The sequence below is a fragment of the Scardinius erythrophthalmus genome (assembly GCF_964197995.2).
Source record: "Scardinius erythrophthalmus genome assembly, chromosome: 11".
Classification (NCBI taxonomy): domain Eukaryota; kingdom Metazoa; phylum Chordata; class Actinopteri; order Cypriniformes; family Leuciscidae; genus Scardinius; species Scardinius erythrophthalmus.
The window spans coordinates 25,361,042-25,380,063 of NC_138231.1; the positions used below are offsets into that span (position 1 = coordinate 25,361,042).

The 19,022-nt window shown below is 38.4% G+C and overlaps 1 protein-coding gene across 2 annotated transcripts in view; it reads left to right on the forward strand.

The window, feature by feature from the left end:
• Positions 1 to 2,575: 2,575 nt before the first annotated feature.
• The window catches only part of enpp1 (ectonucleotide pyrophosphatase/phosphodiesterase 1), a 77,484-nt gene continuing 61,037 nt past the window's right edge, over positions 2,576 to 19,022 (forward strand). For both annotated transcript variants that reach the window (XM_081379484.1, XM_081379485.1), the window contains exons 1-3: positions 2,576 to 2,879; positions 5,075 to 5,147; positions 5,926 to 6,054. In XM_081379484.1, coding sequence (XP_081235610.1) covers positions 2,751 to 2,879; positions 5,075 to 5,147; positions 5,926 to 6,054 — 331 coding nt within the window. In that variant the 5' untranslated portion in view covers positions 2,576 to 2,750. The remainder of the gene's footprint in view (positions 2,880 to 5,074; positions 5,148 to 5,925; positions 6,055 to 19,022) is intronic.

Sequence of the window (19,022 nt, forward strand, 5' to 3'; positions counted from 1 at the left end):
TTCAGCACCACGGGTGCACATGTGCCTGTTGAGTCAACACATCTCAGCCTGGGTTCATCTTCAGAACCTCCCAGTGGTGCGAAACAGACAGATCATTTACAAAGCGAATCCTGTTGTGGTTATTTATTCATTTTCTTGTCTTATTTTATACTATAAAAAAAAAAAAAAAAAGTATTATCTAAAATGTATTGTATTGGGTACATTGTCGAGGGTGGGTTTCGCAAACATCGGGTCAAGTGGGACAATACCATTCATTAAATTTGCATGACATCATCATAGTGGAGACTGTGATCAAGCTTCAACAACTGATCTCACAAAGTGCATGAAAAAGTCAACGACTGAATGATCAGTTACAAAAATTGTTGCAAAATTGCATTTTATTTACAGGGTCTTTTTTATAGATTAACTTAAGTGAGACTGTAGCTTTCAGGTTAAGCTTTTAAAACTGTTCTGAAGGATTATTATAACAAACATTCCTTTGGTTTCACAGTCGTAGTCCCAGACTAAAATGCATTTTTGAGCTGTTTTAACTGAAAGCAAATAAGCATATCTTAAAATATTAAGATGCTCATCAGTCACGTTTATAAAAACTACTTAATTGAACTAAGGCCTAATCCTGGCTTAATCTAAGCCCTGTCTGTGAAACCAGGCCTTATAGTCTGGATATGTCCTGATATCTTGAATGTAGATGTGCTTATATGAGGTTAAACTGACAGTAAGTGGTTTCTAGCTAACATGCTGGTCATGAACTGCGGTCCAATCCTATTTAGATAATGGATTCATATACCAGGTTATGGGGCTGAAATCGAGCTGGTAGGTCTTGATCTTGAGCTGGTTAAAGCAGTTCATGCTCCAAAACAACAGCAACAGCATGACCAACTTAAGTTGATGAGATATGCATTTCCAGCAGGGCCACAGACTTTACAATATTATATAAATATTGTAATTATGCTTTTGTAGTATTTCAAATAACATACATACATTTAACATCAGCGTCCCATAGCTATAACGATCTGTCCCACTTCAGCCTAAAAACTTTTCAAGTGAAAGGCAGAGTTATGCTCAATGAAATGAAAATTGCATTTAAATAGTCTAATCTACCAAAAACTGTCTTAATTTTGCACACCACACCATATTTTAAAAATGACAACGCTTCCACAGAAAATGATGTTGATCAATAATTGAGCTTAATGTAATGACCTCTCTTTGTATTATTCGTTCTAATTAGATTCCCTCCGTTTCCTGAAGGATGCGGTGAGTGAGACTAAATGAATTAGGAATGTGATACTGTCAGCTCGGATAATCAGCCCTGCTGGCTCTAACCAGATTCGGACAACAGATGTTACATAATAATGAGCTGCAAAATACTGCCATATTAATCTGGATGGAAATACAGAGGCTAATCAAACTAGGTAAAAACAGGTAGGGCCTATTTTATTCATCATTTTTTGGTTTATGTTAACATGCCAAAACCATTTCTCATAGTTTGATCATTTAGTCTAAAGAGTCCCCCTAAAGGCTAGTCAAAATCAATCTTTTAATGTTGTTTATATGTCTATGTAATGTTTTTAATATGCTTTAAGACAAACCATGTGTAAATTCATAAGTCAACAGCATTGCTGAGTATTTTCTCCTTAAAACTGCAGTGAACCAAAGACAGTCTCAAAAATGCGATTTGAAATCGCTGGTGTTTCTGACGTCACAAACTACCTTGTAACCAATCAGGCCAACGTGTGATCGTCAACGAGTGGATCTCTGAGCTGGTGTGAGTGAGTGGAAGCGGGGCTAATTTGCATATTCATAGAACCGCGTATACTAAATGAGGCAAGTGTGTTGAGTTACATTCAAGCTTTTAAGGCATGATTTATTTATTTATTTTTAAAGGAAATATGTAATTTTGGTGATCAAAGAGGAGTTTTAAGGGATACAATTATTGATTCCAGGGGGACTTTAAATGTAGGTACTTAAGATGACTGAATGGGTCCATATCCTTCCACTCTACAGTATGATGGTGCTATCAGGTGAATGATTAAGTGTACATGCGGCGACTGTCCATGAGAGGGCGTACTTGCGCAGTATATGCATAACATCCAATAAAGTATTCCCAAGCCTATTTTGCGCATATTGAGGTCATCACATTCACAACACAATGCAACAATTCATGAAGAATGTTAGAATGCGCTCAATGATTTTTAAGGGCATGACACAGCATATTTTACTAATTACATACTGACTGCAGCTTTTTTTGGTCATTCATATAGTAGCCTACGGCTATGCAAACACATTTCAGCTTTTACCCTCGGGTGAATCTAGCTCACTCTGTAAGAAGACAACAATGGCACTTGTTTCTATTGTACTTTAACTTTCAATTTCTGTTTGACTTAGGCTATCCAAACAAGTGTGTTCCCTTCCCTAATGCAATGTAGCCTAAAACACCGCTGGCCTGATTTACCACAGTCATACGTTCCTCTACCTAAAGGGTCAATTAATGAGAAGAACTTTTCGTAAATCAGTCAAAGACGATATGACATTACAAAAAAAACAAAAACATTTTAGTGCAAACAGCATTCGCCCCAGTGTAAATTCACAGAAGCAGAGGGCATGTGCTGTTGCTCAAGTTACCTTTGGTAGACTGCAGCTGGGCGGTCCTCTGACTACATGAGCTAGAAAGTCACTAGAGAACAAAGTTTGAAATGAGTGTCTGCAAAACAAAACTGTGCAACACACACTGACTGAGCGCGCGATCAATAATGGATTCAGCCAAGCGGGATGAACACATGAGCGAGCACGCCGCCAACCTACTGGGGACAGGACAGCGGTCCAAACCGACACAAAACGACACAAAAACAAGGTCAAGATGGGTGAAAATCCTCTTTGCGGTAAGAGAAGCCTCATGGGACAGTATGGGGGGAATAAACGCCGGTGTCTGAAACTAGGTTTAACAAGCAACTCATGACTGACTGACTCAGTGCTACTCATTTAACCCTTACGCGTAATATTTTGTGTAAAGGTTCTCCTGTGTTATTTTCTTTCTTTAGCCTATACGAAGTAAATTTACATACACTCTTAAAAATAAAAGTTATTTATTGGCATCTGGTTCAGTGCTGCACCTTTATAATCCATGGATCCAATATTGCACAAAAAGGTTCGATAAAGTGGAAAAATCTTCTTTAGATTATTAAAATGTGATGTAGTGATTAGAAAAATATGTGTGTTATTTTAAGAACTGTTCACTGAGAGGTTATTTTACGAACCAAAAATGGTTCTTCTCTACCAAAAAACCTTTTGGATCTTTTGGAATTTTTAAGAGTGTATCTTCCCACAAGATCTATAGTATAGTATAGTATAGTATAGTATAGTATAGTATAGTATAGTATAGTATAGTAGGCTATAGTATAGTATAGCATAGCTGAGTATGGATAATTAAGTTAAATACTGAGGCTGAAGTTGTCATTCATCAAAAAAGAAAAGGTGTATTTTCTTAGATGTATTTGTACTTTTTAAGATAACTATATTGTATGTAAAGTATCTTTAATCATTTGTGCTGTTAGATGTAGGATGTTTTAGGTAGCTGAGATTTAGCTCATCATTCATATTTTTTTCAGGGTTCCCATAGTCAGTGAAAGCCTGGAAAGATGGGGGAGTCACGGAAATGAATACAATCTTTAAACGTCATAGAAATTTCTATTGTACAGCAAAAACAAGTAACAACGGGCTGTGCCAGAGTTTTGGAGAAATGTTAATCATTAACTATAGAAGCCAGTGTACCTCACTGTGTAATATAGCATTACAGCATGCCTTTGAGTTGAGCTAGTGGACTTTTCATAAGGTTATTCATCCCTATGAGGCTGCAAGTTGCAACAATCCATTGTTTTGATATTTCTAAACAATTCTCAGTACAAATAATCAGATAAATTCCAACATGTGGAAGTTTAAATGTGTGGCTGGTGTGTGGTTGATCTTGGCAACTTTAAGTTAAACTTTAAACGTTGAGCTAGTCTATTATTGACTCAAATGCTTGCTGTATTAACCATTTGTTGGATGAACCAAATAAGAAGACTAAACGATCTGACCGAAAATACCTGATTTTTGTATAGTGTGACATTCTGAATGTAACAAAGCTGCTTAAGCCTTAGGCATCATGTTTTAATTCTGATCTCATATTTCAGCAAAAGGCCCAACCATCTATTTAAATTGAACAATTCGCTTTAAACCATAGAATGAATGAAAAGTGTGCGCAAGTTCAGGGCATTCTTGCTCCCTTTCGTTCCCTACACAACAGTCACAACAGTTTGAGACATTCAGCACAGTAACACCTGTGGAAGATGAGGAGGGGGAATTTACACAAAGAACTGGGAAGACCCTGCTGCTGTTTTATTGTAGCTAACATGGAAAAATCTTTTCCTGAGACATGCATTCACTATAATATGTGAAACTGCTGTTTGGAATTTCATTTATTTATTAAAGATATACTTGTTATTTTGGAATTTGATTTTTTTCAATGGTCTTGAAGTCAAGGCATACACTTTTTAAGTATATACAGTAACGTTTAAAAGTTTGTGGTTAGATGATTTTTAAGAAAAATAAATTAATACTAAGCAGCATATGTTTTATGTTATATGTTTTCAACACTGATAATAAGAAGAAATGTTTCTTGTGTCATCATCATATTAGAATGATTTCTGGAGTCATGATGCTGAAAATTCAGCTTTGCCATAACAGGAATACATTACATTTTAAAAGAGACAATTTATCTTAAATTAAATTAATATTTCCCAATATATTTTAATTTACTGTAATTTTGATCAAATAAAAATACAACATATTACTAACCCCAAACTTTGAACTACTGTGTATGTGTCCACAGGAATTAAATTCATGAACTTCTTGTTAGTAATGCAAGTAGACAATTTCTGCTGGTAAAGTTGGATGTGTTTTATGTTAATTTGTTGTCAAGAAATTTATTCCCAACCATTACCCATACAATTTTTCTACAATCCATGCAAATTATTTTAATGCAATTATAATAATGATTCATTCAATCTTGTAACTGCATTTGTTTTTGTTTCTTTAGGTTCTTCTGCTCGCCTTGCTGGCTTTAATTCTCACAATCATATTTATTCTGAAACTCCGCTGCAGTGATGAAGGTACAATATCAGTTTTGTACAGTTTTTTCTGGTCATAATTGAATTTAGGCCAGCATTCTGACCCGACCATCTGGATTTCACAGCAGAAATCAAGACTCATCAGACCAGGCAACGTTTTTCCAATCTTCTATTGTCAAGTTTTGGCGAATCCATGTGAATTGTAGCCTCAGTTTCTGTTCTTATAGCTGACAGGAGTGTCACCAGTGTGTCTTCTGATGCTGTAGCTCTGTTTCAAGTGTTGTGTATTCAGAGATGCTCTTCTGCAGACTGAGTGGTTATTTGAGTTACTGTTGCCTTTCTATCAGCTCAAACCAGTCTGGTCATTCTCCTCTGACCTCTGACATCATCAAGGCATGGTTGTGCGTGAAAATCCCAGTAGATCAGCAGTTTCTGAAATACTCAGACCAGCCCGTCTGGCACCAACAATCAAAGTCACTTAAATCACCTTTCTTTCCCATTCTGATGGCTCAATTTGAACTTCAGCAGATCTTCTTAATCTTGTCTACATGCCTAAATTCATTGATTTGCTGCCATGTGATTGGCTGATTAGATATTTGCATTAATGAGCAGGTAAACAAGTTTACCTAATAAAGTGGTCGGTGAGTGTAAAAGTAAATAACCTATAATCATTGTGTAATCTTTAATCCATTGTATAATCACCTTTAAATGCCATTGAGCATTGGAATGAAGCCCTGTATTATTATCACATTTGACAACTTATTTTTGAGATATCACTCTGTCTACATGCTCAATATTTTGTGTGTTTTCTGTCTGATAGTTACTGATAGCTGTAAAAATCGCTGCATATTCAAAAGTCGTGATGCTAATGCAGCGTGCCACTGTGACACTGCATGTGTAAATGAAGGCACCTGCTGTCGGGACTATGAGGAAGTGTGTGTGGAACCAAGTAAGTGGCATTTCTCTTTCTTCTGCACTTTCTTTAACTCTCTCTTTCTCAAGGCCCTGATACACTCACGGCAAAGTTGTTTTCGTTCTTCGCTTAGGGGCAAAAACAAGAAAGAGTAAATCACTTGCATATGTGACTACATTTTCATGTTCATTTCACGTTTTCATCATTAGCCATTGGCTAATAAATTGTTAGATTTCAGTCGCCAGTGTTTGATGCTTAGTAGCACAGTCTAGCACAGATATATTTTTATTTGCCTTCACTCATCTTGATCACTCTGACTGAGAGCTTGAGACTTTTGCTTGACTTTCTTTCACTATTTCAATTCATCTCAATGGATATGCACTTTGCACTGCATATTTGACGCACCGTAAACTGTAGTGTGAAGGCAGCACCAGACTCATCGTCGCTTAGAGAGCTATGTGTTTTTCTCACACATGAAAGAGAGAGAGAGAGAGCGAGAGAGTCTTACATACCACATAGAATTGACACGTTACCTGTAAATTATATTCTTTGTTGTATTTTCCTGTCAAAACGGAGTAAATTTGGAATTGTTCAGCCTTTAAGAACAAGCAGAAGCCACTGCTAGATTATTCGATAGTGGCCGGAACTAATGCGCAAGCACTCACCTATTACTGTCCCTGTTTTGATGTCAGCAAATGCTGACAACTGACAGCAATTTAACCTAATTCATTTGTGAGACAGTCTAACAGAAGGATGGCCAAAACCCAGTGAATTATCAACTGATTTGATAGCTCTTTGAGTTCTTGTCATATTTTATTACCATTTTCTATATAAACTATAACGAATAAACTGTGATAATGTGATAAATGTTGAAGTTGAATGTTGAAGAAATGTTAAATTTTGATTTGATTGTATATATAATAATATAGCAAAGCATTTATGTATATATATATATATATATATATATATATATATATATATATATATATATATATATATATATATATATATATATATACAGGGCTCCAGACTAACTTTTTGCCTTGGTTGCACTGGTGCGCCTAACTTTTTTATTTAGGTACACCAGCACAAAATTTGGGTGCACCCAAATTTTTCCTCGGCTGTATCACCTTTAACGCCACAATTTTAGGGTCACCTTTTTATCACGCTCTATACACATTCACATATATTATGTAAATGAATTTAAACAAGAAGGTGTAGATAAAAACTTTTATTTATTTTTTGAAGCACAATTATTAACGGTATTCCTACTCTTACCGATACTGCTTATCGATACAGTACTTTAACTGTAATCTTATGGTTCTTTTTGTTTTATATATAATAAACAAAGATAAACAATTAAACAAAGATACACTTTATATAGGCCTACAGTGCTTTAATTTCAGGAAGGCCTACTACTATTCAGGCATGGTCTAAAAAGAAATCTAATAAAGTAATAAAATGTAAAATAACACTGTAAAATTTATCATAAATAGATTAATGCTTATTAAAGTCGGCATGAAATCAAATTTGACAAATCTTCTTCTTATATGTAATATTGTAGTGTTTATTATAAATGATTTATCTGTGCACTTCATTATTTTTTTAAAATTCATGTACCCTTATAATCTTTAATCAAATGCATTACCCTTCCCTCCCCCCTCGAAACGAACTCTCTTCTCTTTCGGTCACGTGCCATGGCGAAAGGGTGCGGCCAGAGCCGATGAGGGTGCGGCTATCGAGATGCTCTCGAGGGTGAACTTGACTGATAACAGAGAATGTCTAATAAGGCTGATAACTTGACTTGACTCATCTTGGTTCGCGGGAATAATAAAATAAAATAAAAAATCCTTCATGGGAGGGTAACGGTGGGGAGTCCGGTGGAGAAAAATCCTCCACAACTAAACGTAAACTGACATTCAAATCTGCCTCGATTTTGTTTGCAACGCCAAACCTCCAACGATCCAATCAATTCCCGAAGGACGAAATCAAGCCCCACCCTACATTTTTTTCTAATTTCAGAAGCCGTTTCACTCGGATATGCGTCACAACAAGGAAAAAATTACAATCTCAACTTCCGTTTCATGCCGACTTTAAAGTTGAAGTTATTCTTTCAAGAGCTGTGAGTGATTTTTCTCTTGTTGTTTGATTTGCAGTAATGGCGCAATCGTCAGCATGTTTATTAGACTGCTGCCCCTTTAAGACCGGGTGCAGATCTAATAGGCTACTGATGCACCATATTCTCCCAACTATTTCCATAACTACGTCCATTTAAGACATAAACTGTTTTTAGTGAATCTCAAAGCCGGTAATTTTGACACGCTTTTGTGTACAATTGATCGTTTAGACGCGCACAATCTGCACATGAAACCGAAAGTATAATTTGCTTGTCTCGGTCTGTTTCGGAGCGCGCGAATTCAGTTTAATTCTGTCCTCCGTCGTCACCAATTTTTTTACAGTCTATGGTCGTCACCATAGACTGTAAATAAATATGGACGACGCCCCTTCGCTCTCTTCCATTGGTGAGAACTGAAGCCGCCAGAGTCCCGATATGGCGCTGAGCCGCTGACATATTGGAACTTGAGTCTGCGCAGTAGCGATTTCGGGACCAGACCTGCGCAGTAGTGAGCAGGAAGTAAAGCCGCGAAATCAACGCTCCACCAGAGCTCCACCCTCACTCTCGCAGGGAAAGTGCATTCTGCACACTTTTTTAAAAAATTGATTGCAGTACGACAAGAGGTTTGTTAAAATAAAGTAAATACAATCTCCTCAGTCCTCCGAAGATCCCGAAAAAAATGTCCGTTGGTGCTTCAGTGACTACTTCGCTCGGAGAACCTGTCAATCACAGCTGTCAATCATGACGTTACACCACCGCATCACGTAACTAACTAAAAACCAACTTATTTTGGAAACAGATACTAGAACTTACATCAGCGTGATAAAAACGACAGCAAATGAAAGAAACCACGTTTGGAAAAAAGATATTTGAAGTGTAATTTAATTGTTTAGTTGGTCTCGCGTCCCGTTGAATAACATGGGGAGGCGGGGCTTATGACCTATACTAGGACCAGTCACCGGGGGGCGATCGAGACGTTTTGGCTTCACTTTTCAGGGCTTGTGCGGCACGCTTGGTCGTCACTCATTAAGCAGGGCTGTCGTGTTGTGCGAGCTGAGGCATCGCGTGAGAGAAGAGTGTGAGTTCCGTCAAAGGAGAACAAATGCCAACAAACCTTCGTGGAGAGGCAGCGGATGCGAGGACGTTAGGTGCACCGGTGCGACCTAGGAAAAATGTTAGTCGCACACTTACAAAATTTGGTCGCATATGCGACCAAATTGGTCGCACTCTAGAGCCCTGATATATATATATATATATATATATATATATATATATATATATATATATATATATATATATATATATCTCAAACTAAGAATAATCCTGATAAGATAATAATACTACTACTTCTACTACTACCACTCATAAAAATATAAAATACACTGATGAGCTGCTGGGTTAATGAATATTAATCACATTGTCTGCTGTTAAATGTAGGTACGCAATTAGATAATACCAATTTAGGTCAACCAATTAGTAAAGCAATGCTTAATTTTGTTCAATCTGTGGTGTAAAAAGGTTGCATTGGCAATTAAAGAAAAAACAAATATATATATATATATATATATATATATATATATATATATATATATATATATATATATGTGTGTGTGTGTGTGTATATATACAGTATATGTATGTACAGTGAGGAAAATAAGTATTTGAACACCCTGCTATTTTGCAAGTTCTCCCACTTAGAAATCATGGAGGGGTCTGAAATTGTCATCGTAGGTGCATGTCCACTGTGAGAGACATAATCTAAAAAAAAAAAATCCAGAAATCACAATGTATGATTTTTTAACTATTTATTTGTGTGATACAGCTGCAATTAAGTATTTGAACACCTGAGAAAATCAATGTTAATATTTGGTACAGTAGCCTTTGTTTGCAATTACAGAGGTCAAACGTTTCCTGTAGTTTTCACCAGGTTTGCACACACTGCAGGAGGGATTTTGGCCCACTCCTCCACACAGATCTTCTCTAGATCAGTCAGGTTTCTGGGCTGTCGCTGAGAAACACGGAGTTTGAGCTCCCTCCAAAGATTCTCTATTGGGTTTAGGTCTGGAGACTGGCTAGGCCACACCAGAACCTTGATATGCTTCTTACAGAGCCACTCCTTGGTTATCCTGGCTGTGTGCTTCGGGTCATTAAGACCCAGCCTCGACCCATCTTCAATGCTCTAACTGAGGGAAGGAGGTTGTTCCCCAAAATCTCGCAATACATGGCCCCGGTCATCCTCTCCTTAATACAGTGCAGTCGCCCTGTCCCATGCGCAGAAAAACACCCCCAAAGCATGATGCTACCACCCCCATGCTTAACAGTAGGGATGGTGTTCATGGTGTTCTTGGGATGGTACTCATCATTCTTCTCCCTCCCAAGTCCCCACCCTCAAGTCTTCATCCTCCTCGTCGGTACTGTCCGGAAACCTGCAGCCTGTATCCCTGCCTGACTTCCCAGTTCCGTCTCCATCGCTGGTCACGGCCAGTGCCCTGGATCCGTCGGCACCACTGGTGTGGTCCAGCTCCTCGGCTCTGCCTCCACCGCTCACTCAGTGCGGCTCATACTCTGCGCCTCGGGCTTCCCCTCCACCAGCTTGGCGTGAGGCAGAGTCCCCGGCTGTACCTCAGGCCTCCAGGCTCACACCACCACCTCGTCCTTTCAGCCCATCACCCTCACCTCGACCCACCACTCCTTCATCGCCTCCGCAGTCCGACTGGGCTCGCTCGACACTCCAGGTCGGCATTCGGCAGTCGACGCCCAGCTACAGCCACGGACTTCCGGGCTTCTGGCTGAGCCCTCACCTTGCACCCCTTCGGCATCAATGGACTCCTCCCTTTCTCTGACCTCCCCTTCAGCCTCCCTCACCACATCGTCACCCTGTTCATCCATCCGCACGTCACCGCCTCATTCCCGCGAGTCAGCAGCTCAGCTTCCGTCTTCTGGGTCGACAATGTCGTCATGGTCCGTCAGCCTCTCAGCTCTGTGGAGTCCTCTGCCACCCACGGTGCCACTGCTGTCAATCGGCCTCGGGGTGTCGTCCTGCCAGTCACTTCAGACTCCTACCCCCCCATCTGCGCCACCATGGTGCCCGTGGCCAACGTCCCCAGGGTCCAGTCCATCCCCAGCTCCACGCCCTCCACCGAAGCCTTTTGTTGCCATCACGGCGCAAGGACGCGCCTTTCCGATGGGGCGTTATGTCACAGTTATGTTCCTTCTAGTCTGCACCTGTTCCTGTTAGTCCCTGATTAGCTAATCTTCCTCCACCTATGTCTAATTAGTTCCTCTTTTCATCCTGTGTATTTATACTCCCTGTTTTGTTCAGTCCCTTGTTGGTTCTCGTTAATGTTAGTTGTGGTTGTGTCTGTCCTGCCTGAGTTGTTTTCAGTAGGCTATATTTACCCTGATCTTGTGCCTTCAACTACCACCACACCGTTACAAGACACTGCCTGCTGATTTATGGTCTTAAATATTAATATTAATATTTAGTATTAATATGGATTTTTTGGTCACACGTCACCTAAGGTGAGTGTAAGTGTTATATGATTCCTTCCTATATTACGGTGCACCAGTCAAGGAATTCCACGTTGACGGTAAAAAACAATCATAGAAGATTGTTGACTGAATTAGAATTATTTAAATTGGAGAAAGTTTGTCATCTGACCAATATCAATGATTTGTGAGATAGCGTTGACTTGTTTAGCCTCTTACTGTATTATCAACACAAGGAAGACACAAGTGTGATAAAAGGATTTTATTAACAAAAGGATAGACACAAGTATCTAACAACTACTGAATGGATAAAGTGCAAAAATATTGGTAAATGCAAGGGACTGAGTTGGATGTTACTATGGCAGTTATAAGTCATTTAATGGAAAGATAAACAGTAGTTCCTCTGGAAGTAATAAGGTAAAACTTAATCTGAATTCAACAAATAAATCGATAGACTATTTTGTTGTTAACTGACATCAGCTATGCAAAATCTAATGCAAATTAGATTCTGCCAGTTAGTCATATATGCAAATACACAAATGCCAAGGTCTCTGGTCTCTCTGAGCAGCGAGGTCTTCCACTTGCTGAGCTGGTCCACGTTGAAGTGGGATGAAAGGAGTTGGAATCCGTTTCACAGTCTTGAACGCAAAGTACTTATGAACGTTGAACTCTTGGAGCACAGAGAAGGTCCTTATTCTGGAACACGCAAATGAAGGAGCCTTGAAGTTGAAGGTTCTAGCGTCTGTGCCGATGACCCTTATAATCTGGAACACGCAGATGAAGGATGAGGAGAAGATTCTGAAGTCCATACAGGGAGCCTTGAAGTTGAAGGTTCTAGCATCTGTGCCGATGATCCTTATAATCTGGAACACGCAGATGAAGGATGAGGAGAAGATTCTGAAGTCCATACAGTTAGTTAAGCTTGTGGGGGCATTGTCTCTGTTGCTGTTTTCAAACTTCCCAAATTAACTTCTTGCAGAACATCTTTGTTTCTCTCTTTAGAGCTACAGAGTCTTAAGAGAGCAACTTCACAACTCCATAGAGCTTAGCACATCTTGGAACTGGAACCTTGAACCAGAACCAGAACAACTATTTGTCTTAGAGAGAACCTTTTTAAACTCTCCTAAGAAGGAGGCCCCTCTTTGACATAAGGTTAATTTGCATAGCTTCAAGCTCATGTTTAGAACAATGTCTTTAAGGTTTTTCCTATGCATAATTCACTTTCAAAACCAATTCCAGATTAACCTAGACATTGTGCTGAAAACATAAAGACCAAACATCATTGGGTAATATTGAACTTTTACCCATGATTTCATGTATACCTTAATAGCTAAGTTTGTATATTTTGTATGTACACAAACAACACTCATTAAGTATATCCAGTTCTTTAAATAGATATGAAGAATATTTGCTCCATTTTGTCCATGGTGTGTCCATTTTGCATAGAAAATCCATCTGTTGTAGTTTCGAGCCACATGGCAAAACCGATTTGGTGAGTCTGAGAGTCTGTGGTCATTCACACCCTGGTCTCAGGACTGAGGGACTGGGGTGAACAATGGGCAAATGATGATCAGTCTGTGATCAATGACATGCTAATGCCATCATTCTTCCCTTCCACAGATGGTACCTGGCAATTGTCTTTGCAGGCTTATCTCCTAGCCCACCTAGTTCCTTTTGGAGCTGCTTTTGGAGGTGTGAGTTTTAGAGTCCTGTCCTTTTCATCATGGCAGATGAAAGGGGACTCATGTTGTGATGAGGGGAGACTGCCCTAATGTTTGCCTGCTGATCACTACACTGCAAAATCATTGCCTGATGGGGCAGCGAGGCAACCAGTCAGCTGCCTAAGTTTTCGGACGCAGCCCTGGTCTGCACAGCTGGAAGTTTTAGCTTTTATTCAAAAAAAAAAAAAAAAAAAAAAAAGGGTCAAGAAACATCTGAAGTGACCTACTCCCATTGTAAGTACAGTCCTTACCGCCCCCTTGTGGCACGGGGGACTACACAGCTTACGTGGGGCGTTTAAGTTACAAACTAGCCTGCCTGCATCTGCACCATCAAACCTCGTTAGCATACTTCAGCTGGTTGTGACATTTTGGATAGGGACCACTAGTGTTGTCAAAAGTATCAAACTTTTGATACGTATTGATACTGAAATACCTGAAACTGTTCCAGTACTCCTTTTCTGCAGTATTGATACACCTAAACCAGCTGTGCATTCTCGCTGTCTTTTCTCTCAAACGGCAAATTGACACACACCCACCTCCTCTCACTCACTCGTCCCATTCCCTCCGGTTGAATTGTGCTTGTATTGTGCATAATTTTACTAATTCCTGCATGTTTACTAATTCATGCCTCTCAAACAACTCCCGCGTACCAAACTGAGTTGTTTTCCTGGCTTATTGTGCTTAAACAGTCAAATACAAAGTGCCATCTTGGCGAGTATTCAGGTAAAAACATTCAGTTTTGGAATGTAGATAATTGAGAAAATAAATGCATGTTGTGCAACAGAATATTAGATCCTTGCATACGCTCTTAAAGTGACAGCAGTCTAATAAACCTTCTGCTGTCTTTCATGTTAATCAAAGAACAAAAGACAAAGAGAAAATCACTCATTGCTCTTGACTGAATAACTAATGTAACTTTAATTGTATAAGCATTAATCTGTATTTAATTTTTACTATGAAGATTTTCGAGTGTTATTTTACATTTGATTACGTTATTTAAGTTTGTAAAGTATTTCTTACCTGAATACTACTGTTAGACCCACCAAATGTAAATTTCATTTGTCTATTTGTTTTATTATGTGTGCTATGGATGGATGGAGGGAGGTCATTAATTGCTGATAACAAGGGTAGCTTCACAGAAATACATTTTGGACCGAATCCCAAATGTTTCATTAGTGCCCACATATTGCCACTCTAACCAGTCAAAAGCATTTTTCAGCATCCAATGAGAGCACTGCACATCGTTAGGTTAATGATTCTGCCAAATCCACAATATGCAGAAATCTGCAAACATTATCTGCTTCCAAATGACCCCTAATAAAGCCTGTTTGGTCATGATGGATTCATTTATCCATTACCTTATCCAAGCGTATCGCAAGAGCTTTGGCATATAATTTGGCATTCTGCACATATCAATGATATGGGACGATAGCTGGAGCATTGCATGGGGTTATTTCCATCTTTTTTTAATAATAATGTTATAAGAGCAGTTTTCTGATTCTTATGTAAAGTTTTATGCTCTAGGGCTAGGGCATAGTTAATGAAATCTAATATTAAAACTCCAACTATGTCCCATATGGCTAAATAGAGCTCTGGTGGAATACCATCCCAAGCCAGGAGATTTTTCCCTTTAAAAAAGACTTCACTGCTATCTTTAACCCATCAAGTGTTAAGGAGTCCTCCAAAAAATCTATATCAGTGAGCTGTAATTTTGGTAAGGTACTTGCTATTGAGGAAAACTTAAGTTATTTAGGTCCACAACATTATCAGAAGTGTACAGATTCTTGTAAAAATTACAAAATACCTGATTAATTTGTTTAGGTTCTGTTACAATATCAGCCTCATTATTTCTAGTGGCATTGATGGAAGATTTTGTCCAATTTTGTTATAATTTAAAAAATTATCTTGCCATGTCTCCCTGAAAATAATATTTCTATTTAGTTCAATGTACAATGAATTTAGCTTTGTATAGAGACAAAGAGCTATATTGTCCCCTTAAAACCGATAAAATGTTAGATCGTTCTGTGAAGTGTTATTTCTGTTGCATCTCCAAGTCAAACCTCTTTTTCAATCTCTGTCATTTGCCTAGATCTTGATGCTTTTAACTTTGAAGAGAAAGCCATGCAGCTATCGATTAATTTGCATCATAAATTCTGAGTTTGTCAAGAGACTATCATTAAATCGCCACCTATAGAGCTTGGGGTTGAAAGTAAAAATAATAATATTGCAAAGTGTAAATATTCTGAATGTTCTAATCCAATCTGACTTCTGATCTGTAATGCTGCCTGAATCATAATCACACCAAGCTCATCCATTGGCCAGAGGAGAACTGCCCTTTTTCGCCTTTGGCTTGCTTAGTTGGGGGACATATATTCAACAATATAATTGATCTTCCTGTATTGACACTATTATATGAGAACTGAACTGAGCTGGCATCACGGTTTACTCCAGAGCGGCTATGTATATATAAATGAACTAAGTCTTTACTTGGATAATAAATGTCTGTGTGTTATATTCCTGACTGAGATGAGATAGTCAGCCAGACTGTACTCTCTGTTTAGTCTCAGATAACATTGGAGATGACTTTGCTCTTTGGTTTGTTCTTTCCAATGCTGCATGTGTGTCTCTTTCTCTTGATTATTAATTTCTTTAATTCTTGCAGGTTTTTCAGGGGCAGTGATATTGAATGATTTGTTAGTCAGTTCTGAAACCATTGCACAAAGATGACTTTTCTTAGCACTCAATTCATGTGTTTTAAGTGCTTTAAAATACAGATAGTCTTCAGAACTAGTAAGTGTATCCAGAATTTTTAAGTTCTTTTTTTGATCATTAAATTGAGGAGAAGAGACCGCCTAGTTCTTCCCTACATGAGTTGTACTGTACATGGACATGAAGGATGTTTCTACAGAACTCTACATGTCGACCTTCTAAAGGATGTTTGTCCCAAACCTTATCGCTGGGCCCCAGACCTCACTTTCCATATAAGGCAATAGGCAGTATCACACTATCAAAAATCTTTGTCCAAATTCTGAATGGAGTGTTTATTTTGAATAATTCCATTCGTGTGGCGTGCAGTGCCCTGCAGGCTTTTATAACTAATGTTTTAATTGCTAAATTGAAATTTCCAGTGGGTGTTAAAACCAGACCAAGATAATTATATTGTAAAGAGTGTTGAAGTATGGTGTTGTTTACAGTAAATACATGTTTATGTCCCAGATATCTGTTTTTTCCTCCTGAAATATCATAATCTTAGTTTTTTGGATGTTGACTTCTAAGGTCTAGTTGTGGCAGTATTTAGGTAATATGTCTAGGTTGTTCTGGAGACCTGATGAGTTGATTATAGAACAACATTTTTTTCCCAAATTACTGGTTACACAGATTCCTCTGTTATTAGGATCTGTTTTTTGTGTGTTATAATAATCCAGTTCCCTCTGCCTTAGTGTGTTGTTGTATTGTTTCAGAAGTTGAGTGTTTTAAGCGTAACTCAAAGTTGACTGGATCTTTGTGTTTTTTTCATTTAAATGAATCCGAGCTCTTGTCTAATTGTTTTACAGTCATGGTCAAACCATTTTTCAGAAGGTTTTTGTTTAGTGTTTTTTGTGTTTATATAGTGTCAATTTATTTAAATGAGCACTTTAACCATATCCTGGAAATGACAGCAGTAATAATGAAGTTACATATAAAGATATACTGTACTTACTGTTACTTACTGTAAGTGGGTCAAAAAAGCTCTCTTAAGTTCAACCAACTAAACCTGTATTTAGTGCTGTTCTCTTATGAATGGATCACCCGAGATGGTTGTTAGGTGTAAACTCTCCCTTGTGTCATGTTACTGTAACATCACACTCTCACTCTTTGGTTTGAGGAAGCCTTAAGTTATGTTTTGTTTCTCGGTAGCCCTGCAAACCATCCGTGTTTGTGTGTGTCTGAGATAGAAAAAGGGAAAATGAAGTTATTTAAAGTGTGTGTCCAGACACTGAGCATTTATGCTGGGCTGGAACGGCCTGAAAAAGGCCTTACTTTGCAAACATTGGAAACAAGAATGTCTGAACCATCAACACCCTCCTGTTGAAATTCCCTCAGGACAGTGTTAGAGCTCTGCGGAGTCACTGTTGGTTTCTCCGAGTTTAGGCACTCCCTGTCGTTTTCTCCCCCCCCTGATGTTTTGAATCAGGTCCATTTTCCAACAGAGTAGCCAAATGTTCCTCCCCGTGGCGCCTGCTGTGTGCACTGCATGTGAGGAATGGGTGGATTTCGCATTCATTTGGTGAATTGCACATAAAGGATCAGTGACTTTCGTTCTGCTGACGCTGACTCTTTTCCTGTCTCGCTGTGTCCTCCAGTCTCATTTCTCATTTACAATACTATAGAACTTCATTACCAGTAAAACAGCTGCAGCTGTCATACATGCAAAACACCTCAGTAGAATGTTTTTGCGTAACATCTTGTGTAACATTTTTGTCCTAGAATAAAGATTCACACTTCTACTTACTGCAAACAAAAATGCACATAATCCTTATCTTGCCAGCAGATGCTAAACCTCAGTGTTTTGTTTAAAAAGGTGGTTTCTTTAAAAATTCGGCCATTTACTCGCCCTCATGTCTTTCCAAACATATGTGACTTTGTTTATGTTTTGTCTGTGGAATATATGTTTTGAAAGTCATGCTGTTTTTGGACCCCACTGACCATTGTGTGAATGCTTTTTCAGTTTCAAAATATCTTCTTTTGTATTCCAGGAGAAAGAAAGCAGGGATATATTATGTGTAATATGTTGCTAAGAATATGTTATATCATTATTTGAAAGCAACCAAACCAGCATTTTTTATGATAGAACTTATAGATAATAATATATCTTTAATATAACTTTAACTAGATGTACCGCATGGCGGTACAAAATATGACCGCCGCTCAGGCCTGCACTGGCTTTCCACAAAAATAAATGACGTGGAGCAATTTGGCTGTATTGCGTGTTTATGTATATACCTAAAAAAAGTAGTAGTATGTGCATGTCTGTCTGTGTGTGTGTGTGTGTGTGTGTGTGTGTGTTTGTGTTTGTGTATGTGTGTGTCTGTGTGTGTGTGTGTCTGTGCGTGTATGCATGCGTGCGTACATGTGTGTGCGCGTGTGTGTTTGTGTGTGTGTCTGTGCATGTGGATTTGTATGTGTGTGTGTATGGGTGTGTGTCTGTGTGTGTGGATGTCAGTGTGTGTGCATGCTTGCGTTTGTTTGTATTCCTGCATGTGTGTGTGTGACAGTTAGGGTTGCCAACTTCAGAAAAGGAAAATGCGGGACAATCGTGGTTATTTATAGGAAAATGAGGGACACTCAAAATATTTGTACTGTATCGCACAGTGTACGTCATTTCAGTGTCTGCAGTTAAGTTTGTGTTTAAAAGGTTATCAGACATAAACACATTTGTATTGCTTAACCTATTTATGTATTTAATTCTAAAAATAATTTTAAAGTCATACATGAAAAAAGTCACATTACAAACAAACCATAGTTCAAAATAACAGCATTTATCTAAAATAGAAAGCTTTTTTTAACATTATACACTAGGCTTACAGTTCAAAAGTTTGGGGTTAGTAAGATTATTTTTTGGGGAAAAAAATAAAGTAATTGCCTACTTTTATTCAGCAAGGATGCATTACATTAATCAAAAGTGACAGTTAAGATAA